The 23,708-nt window shown below is 42.0% G+C and overlaps 1 protein-coding gene across 1 annotated transcript in view; it reads right to left on the bottom strand.

Moving 5' to 3' along the window:
- The window catches only part of ATP10A (ATPase phospholipid transporting 10A (putative)), a 109,576-nt gene extending 85,888 nt beyond the window's left edge, over window positions 1-23,688 (bottom strand). The window contains exon 1 of the mRNA XM_003203146.4: window positions 23,010-23,688. Coding sequence (XP_003203194.1) covers window positions 23,010-23,452 — 443 coding nt within the window. The 5' untranslated portion in view covers window positions 23,453-23,688. The remainder of the gene's footprint in view (window positions 1-23,009) is intronic.
- Window positions 23,689-23,708: the final 20 nt, after the last annotated feature.

Genomic DNA, 23,708 nt, shown 5'->3' with positions numbered 1-23,708 from the left:
GACAAAGCCCTGAGAATGGCTCAATTACTTCCTTGGGGGCAAACATGAGGGGAAAGAATGGCAGTTTAACTACGAGTGAAAAACCTTGATAAGAGCAAGCAGGTATAAAAGTGGCCACGAAAATCTAAGGCTGGAAAGAATGAGACATCTAAGAATCTGAGAAAGCTAAACTAGGGCATCTTTCTCATAGCAACAGACTAGACCAATAATGTAGGTACTTTTGGGCAGGATCTGATGTTGTCAGGAATGAAGCTATTTGGCAGGCAATAGGGACAGGGCATCAGAAGCCAGCTTCAAGTCAGCCATGAAATAGCATAAATAATTGTTGAACACAAACTCTGACACTCTATTACACTCTGCATGGCCTTGTGCTTCTACTAACAGGCAAGTTTCCATCTCCAGTGAGCTCAGTGAGGAACTGACACCTCAGTCATTTGGGTGCCTAAGCACGTGTCCTCATTTTGAATATGCGGAGTACTGGCAGTATGAAAGCACAGTCATTTGCAGTTAAGCGTGGACATAGGAGCTCAGCCCTGAGCATTGCCACAATTCACAGCTCCTCCATCTAATGAAGAAAAGCTAACTACAACCTAAGGAATGGGAAGTTGTGTCACCTTTAAGTTTCAGGATGAACAAAAGAACATCCTAGCCTCCATATATTTCCTACTGTTGGCAGATGGAAGAGCACACCTACTTAGTAGCCATAAGACTAACATGAAGCAGAAGCAAAAGCAGCAGAAACATTAAGTCAGATTAAGTTTTAAGCAGAGCTTATGGCAAGAATTTTGAATGCAGAGTCTCTTAGTCTGGACCAAGTACAAAGCTATACTTGTTTATCCTTTCTGCTATAAAGTGCATGTTTAGCTGAAGCAGAACAATCAGCTTGAGGAATATTCCTTTAAAAAAAAAAGAATAAAATCATATTTTCTTATTAATCAAGAAAGGGGAGAAAAATAAACATGAAATTATTGTGTATGCCAGAGAAGTTTTTTTCAAGAACAGCTATGTTTGTTATTAAGTCACTAAGTACGCTCTGCTGGCAACATCAAAGGTCTTTAATTTATCTGTGATCAACCTGGGGTATGCTTGCAAGAAAACACTGATTTCTTTTTTTCTTCTCACCAGCTAAAAAGAGTAAGCAGGAAAAAAACACTCTAGACATCAAACTAATCAAATTACATATGTTTTTGGCCTCTTAAAGGTGATATTTTTTTTTTTTAGAACAAAGTAGTCTGCTTTAAAAATTTGCCGTTTTTTCCTTTCAGGAAAATCCCAGTGCTTTATCCCAAATCACTGAAGCCACTGAACTTTTTTGCAGTTATTTCCGTGTGCTGCAGAAAAGATCTCTGATATGATCAGATTTCTGCCAAGCAAAAGGCTTTGAAATAACCCCTAAGCTCCTCTGCTAGAATGGTGGGGAACGGGTTTGATTCTCATAATGTGCTTAACATCTCACACAACGTTTGACACCACTCCGCTTGTATCAACAGCTGATCTGCAGGAAAACTAAAGGCAAAATATATTCCCCATTAAGTACTGCAAAAACAGAACACTGCGTTAAAGCAATAAAGGAATATGTAACATAGGGTCTAAAAATATAAAAAAAATAATTAATTTCACTTTCTTTAGCAGCCCACATTACTTCTGATTCTTCCACTCATACCACACAAAAAGAGGGAACTGATTTTGCATCCATTAAAAGTAAGGGGACTTGTGCTATCAATTTGAAGCGGGAGAAAACTCTAAATTATTTTGAAATTCTTGATAATTTGGGTTGTCAAGAATGGACTGACATTTAAATAAAGGTCTTTGCTTGGTAAGCTAAATACATAATGTAAAATTATGTAGGAGAAAATGCTAACAGCTCTTGAGCTTGTGGTATACCTCAGAGAACTAGGATAATACTGGGTTTTTATACCAGGTGTCAATTCAGTTAATTAAGAAAGAAGTCTGGGAAGTGACTTCATTAAAATTTGTTAACAGCTACTCAAGGTGAGGTTTTATGAGATGTATGATGAGATGAGGAAAGAACAAAATTCACTGCCTGAGAACTGAATCTAAACAAAGTTCAAATGGGAAATGATGTGCAAATTCTCCATTGTAGCAGCAGGATGATGTCAAAAGGGGTGGTGAATTTGCTTTCAAATGTAATCTGTAAGACAATACTTTGTGCATCAAATACTAACTTGTTGAAGAAGTCAAGAGTTTGTTCCCAGTGTCATAATGACAACATAATCATTAGACAACAGTTATTTTCCACTAACTGTGATCTACTTTCCATGATACAACACCTTTAAATTTTTCAGTCTTTGATCAAACCATATGTTCTTATACCTGTAGGACCCATCAATGCAAGCAGCACCATGCCTAGGCACAGATGTCCTGAAATTGCCAGTGAATGTCCTTCCTGTTTCTAGTGACAGAAAAGAAAGAGTAGGCTGCACAAAAATCTCTTTTAAAATTAATCTCCATTGCATCTTTATTTGCTTTCTTAATTAAGAATGTAGAAGCAAAATTAGGCATTTGTAGATTGTGATTCTTAGAATTACTGGGATGCCTCTGTAATCTGAAAGGTTAGAGCAGTTTTCTTTCAAAACACCTGCCATGTTGTAACTGAAAATAGTGCTTCTCTACAGCGACTCACACCCTAAGCATTTTCCATCTGAGGAATGTCTGACTATCACTGTTATTCCTCAAAAGCTGTAAGGAGGTTGAAGCAAAGTGTGAAAACAAAACTTTCACAGAGAGCTGGAACATTTCCATTTTCTATTTGTTGTTTGGTGCCCTTTTTTTCCCCAAGGGAAAGAAATTAAGTACTCTTTGGAGGAAATAAGCTTTCTGTTCTATTTGGAAAAAAATGAGTAAGGATCCTTCTATGTGAGGCATTATTCTTTACGAATACATGAAACGCAGCCCTTCCTACAAGTCTGCTCAGGTTGTATTTATAGAAAAAACTAACGGCTTCTCTCTCTGAAAAAATACCAAAAAATGTCTTGTTCATCATCCCATGTCCTGGCAATAAACAGTGGGGGTGTGAGCAGAAAGTGTGATAGCAGGATGATTGAGCACATCTTTCAAGCAGAGGGCACTAAATTATATTTTGTCCACTTCATACATTTCTACCCTTCCAAAACTGCGCAGAAAGGTGTTGAGGCAACAGCTCAGCTGAGATGGGTCAGAAGAGCTCAAGGGAATATGTTCAAATAAGCAGAGGTCTCAAAGACCTTGCAGCGTGAAGCAGACTTCAGTCTCAAACATGAGGCATCTCAAAATTTACCATTTCACCTTGCCTAACTGACAGCAGAGATTTCGAGATGTGTCTTAATTTTTTATATGCAAGTATTTTCTAGTGAGGTACAGATCCAGCATTTTTAAACCTACTAACAATAAGCTTGTTTTACCTTTCACAGAACCTACTGGTACACCTTCCCGCACTTCTTAGAATTTGTAGATGCAGGTGGAAAACTACTTGTGGGTGCATTTAAGGAGAAAATGTCTAAGGCAAATGGTCAGTCAGGAAAGGCAACACTCCAGCACTACTATGTCCTAGCACTCATGTCCACACCTTAACAGCAATAGCCCTCTATTTCCTTCCCCACAGCCCTAGTGAAGAACATGTTTTTTTCCTTGAAAGAAAAAAGTGAAAGCTTGGATTGAGGCAAGATGTGTTACTGCCACCAAAAGAATCAAGAGAAAACTCACACTAAATGAAAAACTTTCGTTTCTGTATTTCTCCACAAAACAATGTGATTCTACTAACTCTACCTATAAGCAATCTCTTTCAGTATAAATGGGAAAAGCAAAATATTTGTATTGCTCAAAATGACAATATGTACAAAATGATTGTTGAGCTACAGAAGACAGCATGGAAAATAAGCAGACATTCAAAAACATGTAAAATTTTCAGATATTCACCCATTTTGGTTTTCATTTTGTAGAGATCTCAGTATGATTGAAAATGGAAAAGCATTTAGAATGCCACTGTGTCTCATAGGAGAATGCTCCCTGTGGTGTCATCAAAGCTTTACCCAGCAAGATGTCTGCACTGTTCATAAATTTCAATTTTTTAATCACAAATGTCCTCAAATAGCACTTTGGTGTCCCACTTCATTTAAGAACACCTGGGTGTAATTCATAAAACATGCAAGATGGTTTCCCAAGCCCTTTTCTTGTTCTGGCAGTGGATCTGAGTGAACTCCATATGCACCAGGCTCCACATCATGCTGGCTATAGCAGTGGCAGGTGTGAGCAGGAAGGAGGGCTCCATGAGCCAGGAGTTCTGTGGTAACATAAGAGGGCTTTCTTGGCCTAGAGCTCGCATGGGCTGGGTTTCTGGCTTGCTGCAAAGTGTCCTAACTTCAGTCACTCTTGACAAGAGCAAAATCCCTCCAATGAGAAAAAAAGCATGACAATTTTTAGAAAAACTTCAGATGCACTGACAAACCTATGGGAATTTTGACAAAATAGATCCTATAACAACAGAACATGGGATTTGGTGTTGACAAGAAGCTTAGTGATGCTCTCAGCATGTTACACACACACCTCTCTGGCTTGTGTAAAACAACAGAAAAGCAGTAATTAACTCATGCTCAATAGCTCCAGTGCCTTCTCAAACTCTGTAACATTAAAGCTAAAAGTTGTACAAAGCTTGCCTTTATGCATACCCATACACACTCTCATGGTGAGACAACATTTTAATTTCACCTGTTATCTGTTGTCCAATAGCGAAGGCTCTCATCTGCTCCTTGCTGAAGCTTCTCCACTGCAAATGGGAACGGGAAAAGAGAACTTCTGGTGTGTAACTCTTCCCAGTAGAGGATGGATGGGAAAGACATCTTGCTGAGGATAGAACTGCATGCCCAACATCAAACAACTCAAGCAAAGCAAAACAAATCTTGTCCTGCTCTAGATGGTTTCAGAGAAAACCAAGGAAACTCATCAGCTTAAGTGGCTGGTGTATACCAAGAGTAATTGCTGCTTTGTCCTCTCCCTTTTTGGGAATCCCAGTTTACCCTCTGATCAGATGTTCATGTTGGAGTCCTTTATGCTGCTGCACCGTTTAGTCCTATGGAAGGTCAGTGAACACAGAACTGAGCCTAATATTTCCTCACTCATCAGCACTTCCTCTAAGCAAGTCTTCCAAAAACACACACCTCTGTTTTACTATGATAATGTAAGAGATGCTAACATCTATATGTTTGCAGAGCTCATTACCTGCAGTAAAAACCTGGGTGATTGTTGCCCGAGCAAGGTTTCTCATATTCTGAAATATTTTGAGAATAAACCTGAGAGAGACAGTTTCATTTTTAACCTTTTTTTTTCCTTTTGGTTTGAAACCTTTTGTAATTTGACCTTTGGAACAAATATTTCATAGGATTATTTGTTGCTAAGGAACACGATGGAGAAATTGGAATATTCTGTCTTTCTACCTGTGATTTGCTACAGCACATACACTTTTGTTCTGCACTGTTCCTTTCTTTCCCAATCTTTCCACCTCCACCAGCTGGCAATGTTTATTGTGCAGTAACATTTATTCAGTAAACAGACATCTCCAAGTATTTTGCTCTGTGTTTCTAGATGCCCATCTCTTCTGGAGGCACTTGACAATGCCTATTTAAAATATTTTTTTAATCTTGGAGTTCCCCTGAGAATCAGGGTAGAAGATGAGTAATTCTAATCCACTTGCCACAGCAGCATTGGGAATGATCAGGTCCTTACAAATGATAGGTATAGATTTCTTTGTCTCCAGGAGTGCAGTTTTTTAATAACCTGTTTTTGACTTCATCTCAACTGACTTTGAAATCATAACTAATCAACCAAAGCTACAATGAAAAAAAAGCACAAAGCTTTTGCATATAAATCAGCTCCTTTGGAAATCCCTGACGTAAGAAAATCAAGACACTGAACTCCAAGTCAGTTTTAGGGGGAATTGAATCATAGCAACATAGAATCACAGAATATCCTGAGTTGGAAAGGACCCACAAAAATCACTTAGTCCAACCCACACTGTACTACCCCAAATCCAAACCCTATGTCTAAGAGTGTTGTCCAGATGCTCCTTCAACTCTGGCACTTGGGGCCATGCCCACAGCCCTGGGCATCCTGTTCCATGTCCACCGCCCTCTGATGCAGTCCCTTTTTCTCACCCCCAGCTGCCCCTCCCCTGACAGCTCCATGCTGTTCCCTTTGGCCCTGTTGCTGTCACAGAGAACAGAGCTCAGTGCTGTCCCTTCATTCTCAGTGAGGAGCTGTAGCCACCATAAGGCCTCCCCTCACTGTCTTCTTTTCTGGGTTGAACAAACCAATAAGTATCAGCTGTTCCTCATATGTCTTGCCCTCCAGATCCTAGCCCATCTTTGTAGCCCTCCTTCGGATGTTGTCTAACAATTTTATGTTCTTCATATACTGTGGCACCACAGCCTGTACCCAGTGCTGGAGATGAGGCCACACAGCACAGAGCAGAGGGTGACAACCCTTCCCCTTGCCTGGTGGCAGTGCTGGGGCTGATACACACCAGGGTATTGGTGTGGCTCTTTTGGCTGCCAGGGCACACCGATGGCTTACATTCAACTTGTCAGCCAGAACTTCCAGATTTGTTCCTGGGGAGCTGCTCTCCAGCCTCTTGTGCCCATCTGTACATGCATACACAGCTGTCCCATTGAAGGTGAAGAATCTGCCACTTCTCTTGTTAAACATCGTGCAGTTGCTGATTGCCCAGCCCCCTAATTTGTCAAGCTTTCTCTGTAAGGCCTCTATCCCCAAGGGAGTCAACACTCCTCCAAGTTTAGCCTCGTCTGCGAAGTTATTTAGTATAACTTCAAATCCTGTATCCAAGTAATTGATGAAAACACTGAAGAGAATGGGCAGTAAAATGAAGCCCTACAGAACTCTCACAGGACTGGTCATCAGTCTGATGTAACCCCCTTTACAATAACCCTGTGAACCTGAACCATCTGCCAGTTGTTCACCCATTGCATTATGTTTTTGTCTAGCTGTATGCTGAACACTTTTTCCAGAAGGGTACTGTGAGAAACACTATTGAAAGCTTTGCTGAAATTCTAAAAGATTACATCAACTGTCTTCCCTTGGTCAATCACGTGAGTAAACTTGTCATAATAGGAGATTAAGTTCATTAAACAGGACTTTGTGAACCTGTGTTGGCTATGATCAATGACTGCATTGTCTTTCAGGTGTTTTCAGTAACTCCCAAAATAATCTTCTCCATAATTCTGCCAGGCACTGATGTGAGACTGACATAACAAAGGCCTCTTTTAGAAGACTTAAACACCAAAACCTCTGTGAAATAAATTATACTGCCCACATTTTGTAGACTGCAACTTTGTAGCAGAGAAGGATCATGTAACTTGCTCAAGATCCTGTCAAAGTCCCAAGTGAAGATCTGAGGACTCCTTGTGATTCTATTTAAAACCGAATGCCATCCTATTCTCCAAAATGCCTGAAGGCCTTTCAGTAACTCAAAAACACACTAGACTAAATGGGGAAAAAAAAAAAAAAACTGGAGGGGTGGGGTGGAGGGGGTGAGAGGGGAGGAAACGCAGACCAAACAGATGGGATATTTAGGACATTTAGTAGCGCTCTGGATGAACACAGTGGATACTGTCAACTCATCTTCAGCTCCCGATGCCCTTAGAGCTCCACTTGTGAGAATACAACTTGCTTTGGGACCGCTGTTTTTCCCTCACAGGTGATGTTCCCATTTTGCTGCAGGGAAAGTTCAGGTACTTGGGAACAAAATTATAATGTGTCATAACATAGAAAACTTCCATTGCAAAAAGAAATAAAGAGCTAGATGTAAATCAAAACCGTCACAGAGCCCCAGTCCCCTCCTAGGGATAATTTCAAGGCCCGAGCTCTAAACACTAACAGTTCATTCTTCTGAGATCAGAAACAGATTTGCCTTTTGTCTTACTTTTTAGTTTATCTTAACATTGGTCTTATCAGAGAAGTCCTTCAAATAATCAAGTTTTGCCCATTTTTTACTAACTGCCTTTCCCATATCTGACTATTACTGACCAAAAAGCAGTCAGTTTGTAAATCTTGCAGAAACAATGTTTTTCCAAAGCCACTCTTTTCAGACAACATGTGAGCAGAAAAAAAAAAAGAAAAAAAAAAAAGCCACAAGAATGCTGATGCAAAAAATAACTTGTTTTGGCAAGTTCAACTATTTTATGTGTGTATATCTGCAAGGTGTTGGTAGCAAAACTAAGTTCTACTTCAACATAAGCACTATAGAAAAATAACCAAAACAAAATACAAAATCTCCAAACACCAGTACATGCCAAGTGGGGAAAAAAACACAACACTGCTAGAACCCAAATGTTTACTTCCCAGCATCTAAAACTATCATGGACATTAGAGAACATTTAGGAAAATGCCTTTTAAAAAGTCACTGAAGGATTATTTTAATATCTTCAAGTAGGAGAAAAAGCCAGTGCTGCTGATCCATGAAGTCTGGCTCTGTTCTTACCTCCCTAGCAGGCTGTGCACAGAACTGCCTGTACCATCCTTGCAGTCTGATCACTTTGTCAACCATCAGCCATCTCTCCCAGCAGAGTACACAGCTCAAATTAAGAAGTAAAGCATGTTTCTTGAAAATGTAAAAAGCAGGATGAAAAGCTGGAGCTGGTAAAAGCATAATCCCAGGTCAAGGTGAAAACCATGATTTCTTAGCTGTTGTTGCGTTGCCTGATATAAGTATCACACAAATACTGTGATTAGTTTGGTCATCACTTTCTGGACTCTTCAGAAGCCTGTGAAAAAATATCTGCTTTTGTAATAACTCTCAATTAAGTGGCTGTTCACTGTGCAGTTTTTGAAGGTTTCTTGATACACAGCACAGTCATGAAGAATAGACAAGTGTCTCAGTATACAAACTGCTAACTTAGTAAGTATGAAATCACATCTTCTCTTGACAAGCAAAAGTGTCACCTTGGCTCTAAGAAAGGAAAATAATTACGTTTGGATTATTTCCTCGTATTTTCTAGCAGTTTCCTGAGAGACCTTAGACAGATGCCTTAATCCTGTTCTGCACCAATTTTCTCCTTGCATCTCTACCCCATCATAAAGCAAATCAACTGATGTTTACAAAATGCCCTCTGCTTCCTTACAGAGAAACAGCTAAGAGTCCACTCATATATGTTTTAAAACCTATTAAACTCCCAATCATCTTTTTAATACTTTTCCAGTATGAAAAAAAGAGACTGAATATTTTTTGGAGCTATTCACAAGTGTAGATATTTTAAAATCACTATTTCTTCTTGATTAGAATTTGCATGTAACTGAGGTTTGCAGAGACTGCTGAAATGCAAAAGAATCCTGAAACTAAACTCAAAGATATCTGAACTGAGTCACAGACTCATAGCATCATAGAATGATGTAGGTTGAAAGTGATGTTAAAGATCACCTAGTTCCAAACCCCTACCATGGGCAGGGCTATGCCCACCATCTCAGGCTGTTCAGGGCCCCATCCACCTGGCCTTTAATGTCTCAAGGGATGGGGCACCCACAGCTTCTTTGGGCAGTCTGTACCAGAGGCTCACCACCCTCTGAGTGAAAAATTTCTTCCTAAAGTCTAAACTAAATTTCCCCTCTTTTAATTTAAAGCCCCTTTGTCTTTTTACACGGTATGACAGTGATAGGACAATCTCCTTCCTGCTTATAAGCTCCCTCGAGGTCCTGGGAGGCCTCAGTGAGGTCTTTCTCACCGGAACCTTCTCTTCTCCAAGCCAGACTAGCCCAACTCCTCAGCCTATTTTCATAGGAGAGGCACTCCAGCCCTCTGACCATCTTTGTGTACAATCCTCCTCTGTACAATCCTCTACAGCCAGCTTTTACCTCACAGCACTATGGAGCTAATAAAACATTATCTGCTTCACACAGCCAAGTGAGCCTTGCTGAGCAGCTCTGAGACAACTAGAAAATGCTGCACTCTGCCCATGGACACACGCCGGCCTATTTCAAGCACCAACACAAACCTCCTCACTGAGGGGTAAAAATGCCCTTTTGCATTCCCTACTCAAATTGCCTTGGATAAGGCTTACTACAGGGAAACACATCAAGTACAAAAGTCAGAGAAGCCGTGCAGTACATAGCATAACCAACATCATACTGAATCAGGAAAGTCTCCATCCAGCTGAGTTTCTGAGGCCCACAGTGTTTTGTCCAGAAGTAGGCATACCTCTTCACTGTGAGAAGATATGTGTCACATTAGGTAGCATAGCCTTTTTGAAGTATTTTAATTTTCACCTCTCAGTCTTTGATAGCAGTCATACTGCCTGTCTCTTTACTACTTATGTTCACTGATTTTTCTTCCTGTTCTGCTAGCAGATCCCTCCCAGTCCTACTGTTGGAAGGTTTCAATCCAAGTCTTGTTAGGAACATTAAGAACTATTTTAAAACAATTTAGTATTATTAAGTATTTATATTATTACACTGTATTATTCTAGGAAAATTATTTTTAATGACTATTTTAAAATTATGTTAATAACACAGTCATTAGCAGTTTTTATTTACCCTTGGTTTCTATTACCACTTAGCAATTTTAGTAAAATAAGCATTCAAAGAAGCTTTTCCAGTTCATTTAAGTTCAGTAGAAATGGATTCAGATGGCAGAAATAGGGTAAAAAGGTAACAACACGCAGTTGCAATTGTTTACATCTCCTTCACCTGAATTCCCTTAAGCCTGTGCCAGCAACCTTTCCACAATGTGTATGATTGCACTGGAAACAACCTTCTCAGCATCAAGCTGGAATTTATGAGTTGAAAAAAACAGGTTAGAAAAGAGTGAGGTATACAAAGAAACATCTCAAAGAAGTTCTGGACATCTGGATCACAGAATCACAGAATTGTAGGGGGTGGAAGGGTCCATCGAGACCAACCCCCCTGCCAAAGCAGGTTCCCTACACCAGGTCACACAGGTAGGCGTCCAGGCGAGACTTGAATATCTCCAGAGAAGGAGACTCCACAACCTCCCTGGGCAGCCTGTTCCAGTGCTCCGTCACCTCACCATAAAGAAGTTCTTACGCACATTCGTGCAGAACTTCCTGTGCTGCAGCTTATGTCCGTTTCCCTCGTCCTGTCTCCACGTACCACTGAAAAGAGACTGGCCTCACCGCTATGGCCGCCACACCTCAGATATTTATAAACCTGGATCAGGTCCCCTCTCAGTCGTCTTTTCTCAAGGCTAAATAGAACCAGTTCACTTAGCCTTTCTTCATAGGGGAGATGCTCTAGGCCCTTCATCATCTTTATGGCACTCCGCTGGACTCTTTCCAAGATGTATATTCAGTAACTGGAAAAGTAAGAATACTGCTCTCAAATGAACAGCAATGAGGTCCACGTACAGTCTGAATATTGCTCAATTACCTGGGGCAATGCACCACCAGCCTCAGCCCCTCCTGTTGACATGGTTGTAGTACTGAGCTGTCTTCCGTTGGTGAAGAGTAAACAACACAGACCTCATTCTATCTTACTTACAACTTGTCAGTAGGATGCAGCACCACCATCACAGGTATTCTTTCTGTAAATGCGGATAGTAGTTAAAAAAAAACCCCACAGAATTAAAAGAACAAAAATATTTCCCAGAAGTTGCCAGATAGGACAGCTTACAGGAATGTTAAAAGGAATAAAAGGCTGGATAAGAGTCACAGAATAGTCACCACCAGTGATAAAGCATGAAGGTTGAACGACTGGGGACAAGATTGCCAAATGTAAAATGGAAAGTTTCCAACTTAGGAACAGCAGAGGAAAAACATGGATTAATACACCAAGACCAAATAAGCATCATAAAAAAACTCCAAGCCAAACCAACTGCCACTGTAAATAACCTCAGAAACTCTCCTGCATCTCTCCTGCTTCCTGCATTCCAAGGAGGATTGAATTTCAAATAACCCTGGGGAATTCTAGAGAAATCTTACACTAAAATGTTGAACTCAGGCTTTAAAAGGTAGAAAAACTGTATGTACTTAAGAAACACCATTTCTGCCTTTATTGTGATAAATTCTTCTGCAGTAATTACGTCTGAAAGAGGAATAAATGTTTCGGACTTAAGTTTTCTTATGTTTTATCTTCAATGAGACTAGCTATAATCAAACTGACTCTTAGCTAGTTTTGAAATTGGACTAATAACTGACAGTTTCTACTTGGTTTATTAACTCAAGAAAAGAAAAAACAGAAACAATAAAAACAAAACCAAAATCAACTACTGAACACTTGACAAATAGACAAAATTGATTGGTTGTTGACTTTTCATTCTGACTACATTTCAGCTCTAGTTCTGTAAGATCTACGTATATCTCTTGTCAGGCTGGAGATCCTCCACTGAACAGTCTTCAGCAGATGGTCTTACACGTATACACATGTTTTCCTGGCAGCTATTTCCTAACACGAAAAGTTTATTATGTAGTGTGATAAGACTTCAAAAATTGAGTCCACAGTGGCATTCCTAGAATTGAGAGGGTATCACGAACTATTCAGTCCATGACAAGGATTGTTATGGACTTTAAGTGGACTCCTGGAAAAATGGACACAAAAGGTTGGACAGCAGCACCAGCAGACTGATAGATAGCTGGCTCAGCCTTGGTACAGATTTTCTGATGAACTTACATTTTCAAAAGCTCTCACGGGATCTGACAGAAATAGGAACTCTCAAACACAACCCTGATCCTGTCACAAAAGCACACTGAGAATGAATGAGAGACATACGTAAGAAAAACTCGATAGCAGATAGTACAATTAAGCCTGAATGAACAGGAAGAGACGATGTCGAAATACTGCATTCAAAGGAACTGAACTTAGGACTTTTAACATAGCAAACAGCGGCACGACTTCTTATGGTGCAGCCTCTCTTATACGACTACACAGTGTGTCGGTATGTGCCTTTGCTCTCATACGGACAGGCTCTGCCATTCCAACACAGAAATTGGCAATCAAAGATAAATCAGCAATACTCAGAACTGGAAGAATAATTTCACCATTGATCCATTTGATTCAATTCCTGATCATCCAGTATTATCCTTTGCCAGGTTTAAATATCTGATCCTACATCAAACAAGACATCAAACACAGACCAAATAACCATATGCGGTATCTGCTAGATACTTGACAGTGATGCCTCTTTTAAAAAACCCACATCCTCTGCATTTTTAAGAGACACAGCTTGCAAAGACAGTTTAGTTGACTTAGTATCTAGGAACATCCAAACAAACAGAAGAAAGCAGAATTAGGAACCTCCTACTTTCTGTTTCAACACTCCTCCTCAAAAGCTGCAGTTGAGGTTAAAGAGCAAATAACATCCCAAAATACCAAGATCCCTCACATTACATAGGTTGCCTAAAAATTCCACAGAAATGCAAATGTCACCAGTTATTCAAATAGGAAAATCATTTATTGGCTGCAACTCATCTCTTGCACTTTCTCAGCATTGAGATAAACTACATAAACAATTCACAAGTATGAACAACACGTTAATGGCTAATGCTGAAGGCAAAATGTGCTAGGAAATGAAAGAATGGATGAGTTATTCCTTTCACCTGACAGGTGAACATACTTGCATCTGTAATTCTCAATGCATAAATCTTAAATTAATAAATGTAACCATCAGGACAAGCTACTCTTCTAAAGTCCAAAAATTAAACAGAACACTGACAGGAATTAAAATCTATCCCTTCTCAGTTTACTAATAGGATTCACCTTACCCAAATTTAGCAAGTCACCTAGTCAGGCTTCATCTGTCATCACTCGGGAGAGGCATGGATCTCCTGATTCAAACTCTCCTAAGGTAAGTGTCTCATAAAGTGGAAACACTTCCCTGCTCTGCCTCAAAGTGCTTAATGCTCTCCACTAATTGTGGCAAAGGCTTAGCTTAGATGACTTGGTCAGACTGGACACATATAAGATAGAAGTTACGTAAAATAAACTTTACCTTATGTCCTAGCAAGACAAATTGCTTCAGGAAATACTCCTGTCAGGTCACAGAGAGCCTAATTAGCAACTGAGAGGATTTCCTGCCAGCTAGAATCAGTGGCTCACTGTTGTTTACAGGGCACATGTTGTAGAGTTAAGACAGGAATCAACCTGTCTGTCAGGGGAATGGGGATTCCAAGCACTCTGATAAAGTATGAACATGAGAGTGAAAAAGGGAAGAACAAAACACGTTCAAGTGTGTGTATAAGAATAATATATGCATTTATCCTAGTAAGCTATGTCAGATCAAGATTCTGCTTAATGCTTCGCAGGTGTACAACAAAGGGGGAAGTACAGCAAGGGGAAGCTGACAACGGGAACAGAGGAATTTGAAAAGGGAAGAAAAATAAAATACAGGAAGCATCTGAACCCCCAAATGTAAGTGTGGACACCTAGAAAACAATGCACTGCAATTGCAAGATCAGACACAGGCAGATTAGATATAATTTACTTTTGCACCAAATAGGTATCTCTTTCTAATACACTTACTGAATCTCTTGCATTTTAAGGGTTTGGCTGGCATCTCCTCAATGCAACACCTCACTTAATGTCTGCCTTTTGAGAGATCCTGAGCATGCTCACTGTTGTATTTAGGTGACTACTGTTCAATATGTTGCATGTTGGCCTCAGTGTCTGGGGAGACTTCACAACAACTTGTCCAATAACATGTTTGTGAACAAATAAAATCAACTAAAATAGCCAAAGCAGGTGTGTTCAGGTTGTTAGTCAAGGGAATTGGCCCAGGAGAGCATAAAAGTGAATGGACAGAGGACAAGCATATAGGTATATGGATAGACAACTCAGGAGATACCCAACAAGAACAAGACAGCACTTAAAGACAAATAATTCTGGTTACAAATGCTGTTCCTTTATAATGAACTTTCTGTCCAAGAGGACACAACCAAAGCCATCCTCAAAACTACTGAAATACCAAATATACTCATTAGCATACACACTCTCAGTGTTAACATAATAGCAGCACAGACAAATCAAAACTGGAGTGCAGCTGTTGACAGTCAAGCATTTAAACTCTTCCCTGAAGTAGATCAGTACTTCCAGACAACCAGAACACAAAAACAAAGCAAGTGACCTCCTTGCCTACTGAAACAAATGTTCAGCAAAGCCTGGGTTTATGAAATGACTGGATATGATGCAAATGTTGGCGGCTGCAGTGGGCAGACTGGCCTACTTGCCACACCACTCCAGAGAAACTGTGGTCAAAACTGAATAAAATTGTAATAAAATAACAGAGGAGATGGCAGATGTTTTCCACCCCTAAAATACATGCCTTGTCTGTCAAAACTCTCCTGTTGCCACAGTATTAAGGATGAAGGCTGACCACAGCAGAGATTTTCACCTGCAATGCTCAAGACAGAATTGCTCCTGTTGGAGCAAAGAGCTAGATAGCAGTGTGCCAGCTCATCAGCGTTAGATAGTCTCCACCGACCACAGCACAGGACACACCTGGACAGCTAGCAGTTTTCTGTGGACAGGCTGTGTAGCTGAACCCTAGAAACAGCAAAAGAGAGCACGATGCTCCTCTCCGCTGACATCCTGTATGCACTAAAAACTTAGTTTGAAACTCTCTCATTGCCACTTCCTGGATATGCCACAAAGATTAAACGAATTCATTCAGAAATGTGTATGTCATCTTCCTCCAACTCAATATGAGGCCTGCTTTATCAAGTCTTTCAGCATTAAAGACTTATACTGTGTAAATACATTTCCTAAGCAGAGCCTTATTACAGGCTCAGTATTAAGCCTACTTGAGCTCCTGGTAAAGGATGACACTCTCACACTCCCTTCACCTCCTCTCCCCTCTACAACACCACAAACACTATTCAGGAAAAGCTACAAACTGTTTCTTTCACACCTTTTGAGCTGCAGCTGCCTTTTGGGTGTGGGTCATCTGTGCTTGACATGCATCAAAGGAAGCTACCGCCTGGATCTACACAAAGGACAGTAAGAAGTCAGTGTCCTGTCTTTTAGCATTTCTGTAATTACAGCACTCTGAAATGCACTCTCTCTTGCCCAACGTCCTTCCCCTCCCTGGTGAGACAGGATCAGGCAGGGTGTGTTACTGCAGGGCAGCAGCAGGGTTGACATCTTGTTACTGCTGCAGATTTCTTCTGGGTACAGACACGATCGGCCATGAACATAGTTGCATCAGTGCCAGTTCCCAAGTAAAATTACTAAGGCTGCCTGGTTCACCTCTGCAACCATGTGAAGTGAAACAAAACGTTCTGCTTTTCATGTACTTAATTGCTCTCAATATATGTGGTTGCTAAAATCACACCTGCACAGTATAAAGCCTGAAAATTGGGCACAATTCTGAAGCCACGTGTTCAGCTGGCCAGCTGCATTGCTGTGTATATACACAAAAGTTCCATCTACTCAAAAGGCCCCGTGTTACAGGGAGAGAGGAAAGGGCACCTCACAGACAGCTCTCAGGCAAGAAAGCACTGAGTTATGTAGCATGGAGAGACCTGCACTCAGACTTCTGAAGCAGTGTCACGGCAACCAGCCTGACCATCCACCTGCAAGAATTGTGTAAGCCTGAATGAAGCATTCCAGTGAATTCTGCCCAGTGGCAAGGAACTTCGTCCTTTCCTTGTTTTCATCTTCTTTATCAGCCAACATTAGTCAGCTAGTCCTCCCATGCCCTGGAATCCTCTAACTCTTCCACAGTAAAACTGGAGCCTCCCAGGCAAAGCTGGGGAGCGTGCTGCTCTCACAGTACTTCACAGAAAGAAGATCCTGGCTAAATTACACCATGCCAGCTAACAAGCAGTCTAACAAAACACTGATCTATGGCATAGCTGTCAGGTACTAACAAACATTTTCAGTTCTACTGACTAGATGACATGGGGAAGGTGGAATCTAGACTCTCAGTTTCAAGTGGAGCTGAACAACGCATGCATTTGGAAGCATTACACTTTGACAGAAGAAAGCAGATCTGTTAAATCTTCTTTCAGCCACCTCTAACAGTAAGCATGACCTCAAGATAATATGAAATAAAAGAACGAGCTGATCCTGCATGTAATGTAGCCACCATACTCTGGGCAGCAGCCTATTTAACACAAGCTATTAAGTCTACGGAGTGCAGCACATCCCTGCAAAAAATCACCTGGTGGTATCATAGAATGGCTTGAGATGGAAGGAATGTTAAAAATCAAATTTGCCTTATGCTGAACCACAAATAAAATGCATACATAGAGATGAATGGACACAGGAGCTCTCCTGTGCATTACAGCTGGCTGCATCTCAGAAAACAGCATAGGTTTCCTTTGCCAAAATAATAAACTCCTTTGCAAAACAAAAATACTCCAAGGGAAGAGACACTACTATACCTCTCAGAGAATGTACTCACTGCTAGTTTGGCTTGAACTAAAGCAAAGGATAGTAATGTAAACCAAGCAGCATCTCTCTAAAACTGGAGAAAGGAACATTGATGTCTCTGACACAAATTGAGAACACAACGTTCAGCTTTCTGTGCACCATGCTCACTCACAGAGGAAACTGAGTAATCCCAGGTAGTTTCCTTCTGAATCAGGTCTAGTGACATTTTCTTTCTGGAAGCAATGAGACAAGTTTATTTCTTCTGGTGATAAATGTCACCAGAAGAAATGCCTTCAGTTCTTGGGACAAGACGCTACTATGTTTGGGTGTATTCGGTTAGTGTAGGAGGCAGACACAACCAACGTCCTGGAGGCTGGTGTCAACAGGAAAATATGGGACCTAAATGGAGTGGTTGCACAGAGTCATCCCGTGGCTACTTCAGAGACCACGAGTGGCATCTGCTACACTCCTGTGAGGATTCTGTAACATTTTATATCTTTCTTCTCACAGGATGGAATACCTTTTGCTGGCAGGCTGACAGAGGAAGAGAAGACCCATTCAACATCTTCCACACCTTGGTGAGACAAGTACCAGGTCATACATTCCAATTTTTCACATATTTTCTAAGTCACGTGTTGACTGAAGAAGCAGTTACCACTCTTATCAGCATGTAGAAACCCTTACAGTCTTTAGCAATACTCCTCAATGGACACAGCAAGAATTACAGTAAACCTAAAAACAAAGCCCTTTGGTTTTGAACATAAGGCTTCTAGAAAAATGTTAGGAGAGAGAATTTCACCAACACAGCACTTAGATCGTAACAAAATGTATTCCTTGCTGGATGAGTGCCATTATTTGTTGTGACTGCAGTTATCGCTATTCATCCCCTATTTACATACCAAGCAAATACATACCATACTATGTGACAGCACACTGAAAACAAAGCCTGTGCTTAGAAGAGTTTTAACACTTCTCCAATGACAAATTTAGTTCTATCAAATATTTAAGAGCAGAAGCAATGTGTGCTGGACTTGTTTGCAGCAAATATTCACATGAGACTGCAAAGAAAAAAAAAAAACACCCTTCCACCCTCCAAGACCGACATCATAACCCAAAAAAAGTAACTAATCAAACAATATTTCACTACAATGTTGAAAATTTGTGATCTCCGGACATCAACCTCCATCCCTGGGTGATGGAAATACAGAAAAGGAGCAAAGAAATGTGACTAAAGTGACTGCCAAGTCACGAAGGTTTTCTGTACAAGTTTTCTGCAGGCTAGGCTCTAACACCTGTCTAACTTCTCTACATTTAAACCAACTAAACAAGAGACAATGTGATTTTCCAGGATCCAGCCTTCCCAACTTAAATCTGAATTTTAAGTGACCTGTGAAACTGCACTCCTAGGACAGTAAGTGTCTGGTTTTCTCTGTAGTTACAAGCAGGGCAGGAGCCTAAAGGCTTCCAGAGAGAGGCTCCATTTATTCCTCTTGGCTAAGAAACCTTTCCTCTTTTCCTATCAAGACCTGCATGCTTTTATAGGAGAACCAGCAAATTGTATCACACAGCAACACAATTATTCAGTTCTCCAGAACACTTCATTCCTCAACATATCCTGCTAACTCAAACTCAACAGCTTATTTCAATTCCTTCAAAGAATTAGGTCTTTTCACTATCTACCAGCTGACTAGAAAATAAGAGCTTTTGAGGGACTCTGAAACACCAAGAATTTCTACTGAAAGCTGTCTCCTCTTTCTGAGAGAACAAGCTGCATCTCCAGCTTATTACTTGAGGTTGCATCATCCTTTGCCGTTCTGTCGTCTGATAAGTTTTGCCAACTATGAGCCACTGAGTCATGGATTCAGCAGCAGTTGTATGCGAATGGGTCATCTGAGTCCATGGAGGAGGGACAGCGGAGGAAGGAGGGCTCGCCTGCACACCAGCTGTTAAGCATTCAGCACAGCAGAAGAATGGCATTTTTCCTCGTGTTCGAATTACTGACACTGACACCATCAGTTTGCATAGGCTGATGCAGGGAACCTCACCGTGGGCACTGCCCTTGTGCTGCTGAAGCCCCTTTCTGATGAGCTGGCAAGGAAGACACAAGGCACAACATATGGGATTTGACCTGAATCTTCACTCAGTCACTAAAGATTACCTAAGATGTAAATACAGAGGGCTTTTCTCTTCTACAGCGATGCAATAGTCCCTTTCTCAACCTGCTGACTGCAGCTTTCCACCTGCTGTCGACTTTGTCTGAGTATTGATGCTGGTGCTTGAAGTAGTTCTTTCAGCTGTATGGGAGTGCAGCTGGAATGGGGCCCACAGCAGTGTGGAGGTCCAGTGTAGCACTCAGCCACATCCCATCTCACTCAACTCTGGCCAGCAAGGGAAGAGATGCTGCTCTCCGGCAGCTCTAGGGCAACACAGGGCTGAGCTGTTCTCATTAACCTGCCCTAAATCTATAACAAACACAGTATCTGCAGAAGAGTCTGCCCTGCTGACACCACAAGGAAGTGGAAGGAAGAGACAGTCATTACTTGGTCAAAAACTAGCAGAACTGATAAATCAATCAGCACAAAACGGATGTGGTGAGAGAAGATGTCACTTATTACTTCCTTTTGTGATGTCTATGCTTGAGCATTTCTCCAGAAACAGAGAGACTGAGGAAACAAAGTCCCATCTAACTCCTCAAGCAGAACTCCAGCAGGACACCTTTTGGAGAAAAAAAACTTTTTGATCTCACTCCTAGTGACTTTTATGATCTTGATACACTGCTCAATCTTGGTTCCCTGCTTCCAAGATTCAGCTCTAGAAGTCATGCACATTAGTAAGAATCCTTGTTTTTATCTGTGAAAACCTTAAGTTTGTTGTCCCATCTCCCCCACTGGGGCTAGGAGATTTTAAAAAATCATTTAGTGAAGTTGAAATAATGGCTAAAAAGAAGAAAAAGTAGGCAGCTGTGCCATATAAGCAATTCATTTTAGCTACCTGTTTTGTTTTCTTCTTTTAATTACAAGAGTGGGGCACTTCCTAAGGACTGTAGGTAGAAATAGTTGAGCTACTGCAAGAAACAAGGGTTCTGCAGACAGCTATACTGAAGCTTAGTATTCCACTAGCTAAAAAGCTGTATCTGAACAGGTGATGTAGTTCAAGCTTCCAGCTTCATTGCCCTATGGGGATTTGGCCCACATGCACTTCAAGTGCAAATGCAAAGGCTACTCAAACTCTTCCTAAATTAATGCATGTAAGCGTAACTGAAAAGTAACTGCAGCAAAATGAACGATTTTGCATTTTACTCTGCAACAGAATAATCACTACAAAAGGCAATGCACCTAGCTGGGACTCCCAAAATGTTACGCGTGATACAAAGGTACACCTCCCCTCATCCTCATGTCTAACTTCTGAGAAGCACAGTGGGGATATGAAAAACTGCAGGGGAAAGAAACTTTCCAAAATTAATATTCTAGTAGTGGTATTTATTAGTATTCTCAACAGTTTCTGCAACAGGTACTTCAGGGCAGAGAACAGTTTGAAAGCAGCCCTGAGGAAATAGATTTGGGGGCATCTGTTGATGAAAAACTCAACATCAGTCAGCAATGTGCGCTTACAGCCCAGAAGACCAACCGAATCCTGGGTTGCATCAAGAGAAGTATTGACCAGCAGGTCAAGGGAGGTGATTCTGCCCCTCAACTCTGCTTTCGTGAGACCTCACTTGGAATACTGTGTCCAGTTCTGGGACCCTGACATAACAAAGATGTTGAGCTGTTGGAGCAGGTTCAGAGGAGGGCCATGAAGATGATCAGAGGGCTGGAGCATCTCCTCTATGAGGTCAGGCTGAGAGACTTGAGGCTTTTCAGCTGGGAAAAGAGGAGTCTCTGGGGGAAGCTTACAGCAGCCTATCAGTACCTGAAGGGGGCCTACAGGAAAGCTGGGGACATATTATAAGAGCAGGTAGTGATGGAATGAGGGGTAAAAGCTATAAACTGGAAGAAGGTAGATTTAGACTGGATATAAGGAACAAATTCTTTGTTGTGATAGTGGTGACACACTAGAACAAGTTGCTGTGGGTGCCCACTCCCTGGAATTGTTCAAGCCCAGCCTGGATGGGGCTTTGAGCACTGGTCAAGTGGGAGGTGTCCTTGCCCATGGCAGGGGAATTGGAGCAAGAAGATCTCTTAAGGTCCCTTCTAACCCAAACTATCCTATGATTCTTCTTGTTTTTCAACCTAGGGGACATGACAGCTTATTTCTAAACTGGTTTTATTTGGCAGGGACTGGATTAACCATCCATATTAGTCCTATTTTATTTCTGGGCAAGAATAGTCCCTTACTAGCCTTCCTGCTGCCTATCTCCCTCAACATCAGAAGCATTCACAGAGTCAAGAACAGCTACAGGCAAGCAAAGAACTAGGCAGAGCCTTGGGTTAGCCCTGCCAATAAATGTTATATGGCTGGGTTATACTCATTTTAGTTTACGGAAATTTTACTTGTGTTCCCATGCATATCTAGTGGCAGAAGAATATCCCAGGGTGAGATTTCTTCTGTGATACGAGGTTAAAAAGCAACAAAATGCTGGATGTTGAAAACGTAGACTATTCTGGATTCTTTTTAGCATTTTATTTCTTTTCACACGCCTTTCCCAGAATAGGAGACTTGCTCTCTGTCTCAGTGCTTACGTCAGCCCAGAGTACCCCTCCCAGACAGCTTGTGGAATCGGAGTATAAGCTTCTTGGCACGTGTTCCTTTTCCGTTTGATCTACACATCAGAATGAAAAATGAAACCTGCATGCTTGGAAACTATTTTCTTCTCTCAATTTCCCCAAATCTTACTCTGAGCTACTACCAGATGACTAGCAGGCACAGTGAGGAAGATAAAACATGAGTTTTCTAAAGCTGGATTCTTACACATAAGTATTAATGCAGAAGACATTTCAGGCTGATTTATGGATACTAAAATTGTAGTCTAAACCTATAGTTTGGATCATTCAAAAAACAAATACAGCTGAAGGAGATAAATGACCTAGAGCTCCATCCACAAGCTATGGGAGAGAGCAAAGCCACGAGGAATGATGACACCTGAGAAGATAAGTATAAAGCATTCACTCAGAAATGCAGTTCAGTGAAAGGACTGTCTCACATTCTCTAGAAATGCAAACAGTTCAGGCTCACTAGTTCGTGAAACCTCACACTCTTAAACCAAATGCAGACGCCTCTGGTCTCCAGCCCTTACTCAACAAAGATTTATTAACAGATTACTTGAGGGAGGTCTCGCATTACTGAAGTCAAATTAATGCTTGAAACGACATATTGGCGTGGCTGGCTACTTCACACCGGGAAAGATTTGCCTAAGGGCTTCTGAGTCAAGCCATGCCTGCCATGCTTGCTGTCACTTTGCGATACACTGTCCTCAATACAAAATATAAAACATCACAAAGCCCAGCGCATATACATAGACTTATTTGCTTAATTGCTGCTTACTCATAAGTCTACGTGCTATGGAAGTCCCAGCGGTCAGGGCGAGTTGGCTTCCACCTGAAGGTGCTGAGATTTAGCAACACCTGCAACTCCGAGTCATGGAACCGAGAAGCCCAAGACAACTCCAAGGATAAAAATGGGTTTCTCCATGCTCAGCACGAAAGCCCTTTGGAAAACCCTGTGCCCCCATGTTCCCACCACGGCCCCACCTGCAGTACACCAGGCACTCCATGTGGTTGATCTCCTGGTCGGAGCGGTAGCGGCTGTAGTCTTCCCAAAGGTCCTTGATGGCCGTGACCGCCAGGATGAAGAGCACGGGGGCCAGAGCCAGCTCGGGTTGGAAGGCATTGACGGCCGGCACGAAGTTGAGCAGCGCGATGAAGACGAAGTAGACATTGGCCAGGCGGTGGAATTGCTCGAAGAGATTCTTGGGCAGGAAGGAGAGGGCCGTGTACTTGGTGGTCTTCAGGCGGTTGCTGGCCAGGGCGGGCCGCTTGGATTTCTCCGCCTCGGCCTCAGGTGGCAGCAGGCTGGAGCGCACCAGCCGCGTCCTGCTCTCCTTCTTCTTTCTCCTCCTCCTCTTCCTCTGCCTCTCCTTCCCCTCGGGCCGCACCTGGGGCTCTCCCTCGCTCCCCGCCGCGCCCCGGGACATCTCTGCCTCCCTCGGAGCCGCTCTCGCCCGGGACGGGGCAGCGCGGGCAGCTCCCACCCGAGGCGCGGGCAGCTCCCACCCGAGGCACGGCCTCCCGCCCTAAGTTATCATCCTCGGCCGCTCGCCACAGCTCTCGCTTTCCTCTTCCCCTCCGGGGGGGAGGGAGGAGGGCTCTTTCAAACCCTCTCCTAACTGATCGGCTTGGCCCCCGCTCGCTTTCTCCTCCTCCTCCTCGGCCGGGGAGGGGACGTGGGCA

This window comes from Meleagris gallopavo, chromosome 1, assembly GCF_000146605.3.
Source record: "Meleagris gallopavo isolate NT-WF06-2002-E0010 breed Aviagen turkey brand Nicholas breeding stock chromosome 1, Turkey_5.1, whole genome shotgun sequence".
Classification (NCBI taxonomy): domain Eukaryota; kingdom Metazoa; phylum Chordata; class Aves; order Galliformes; family Phasianidae; genus Meleagris; species Meleagris gallopavo.
The sequence above is the reverse complement of the archived record's forward strand: the minus strand, read 5'-3'. Positions and strand labels throughout refer to the sequence as shown.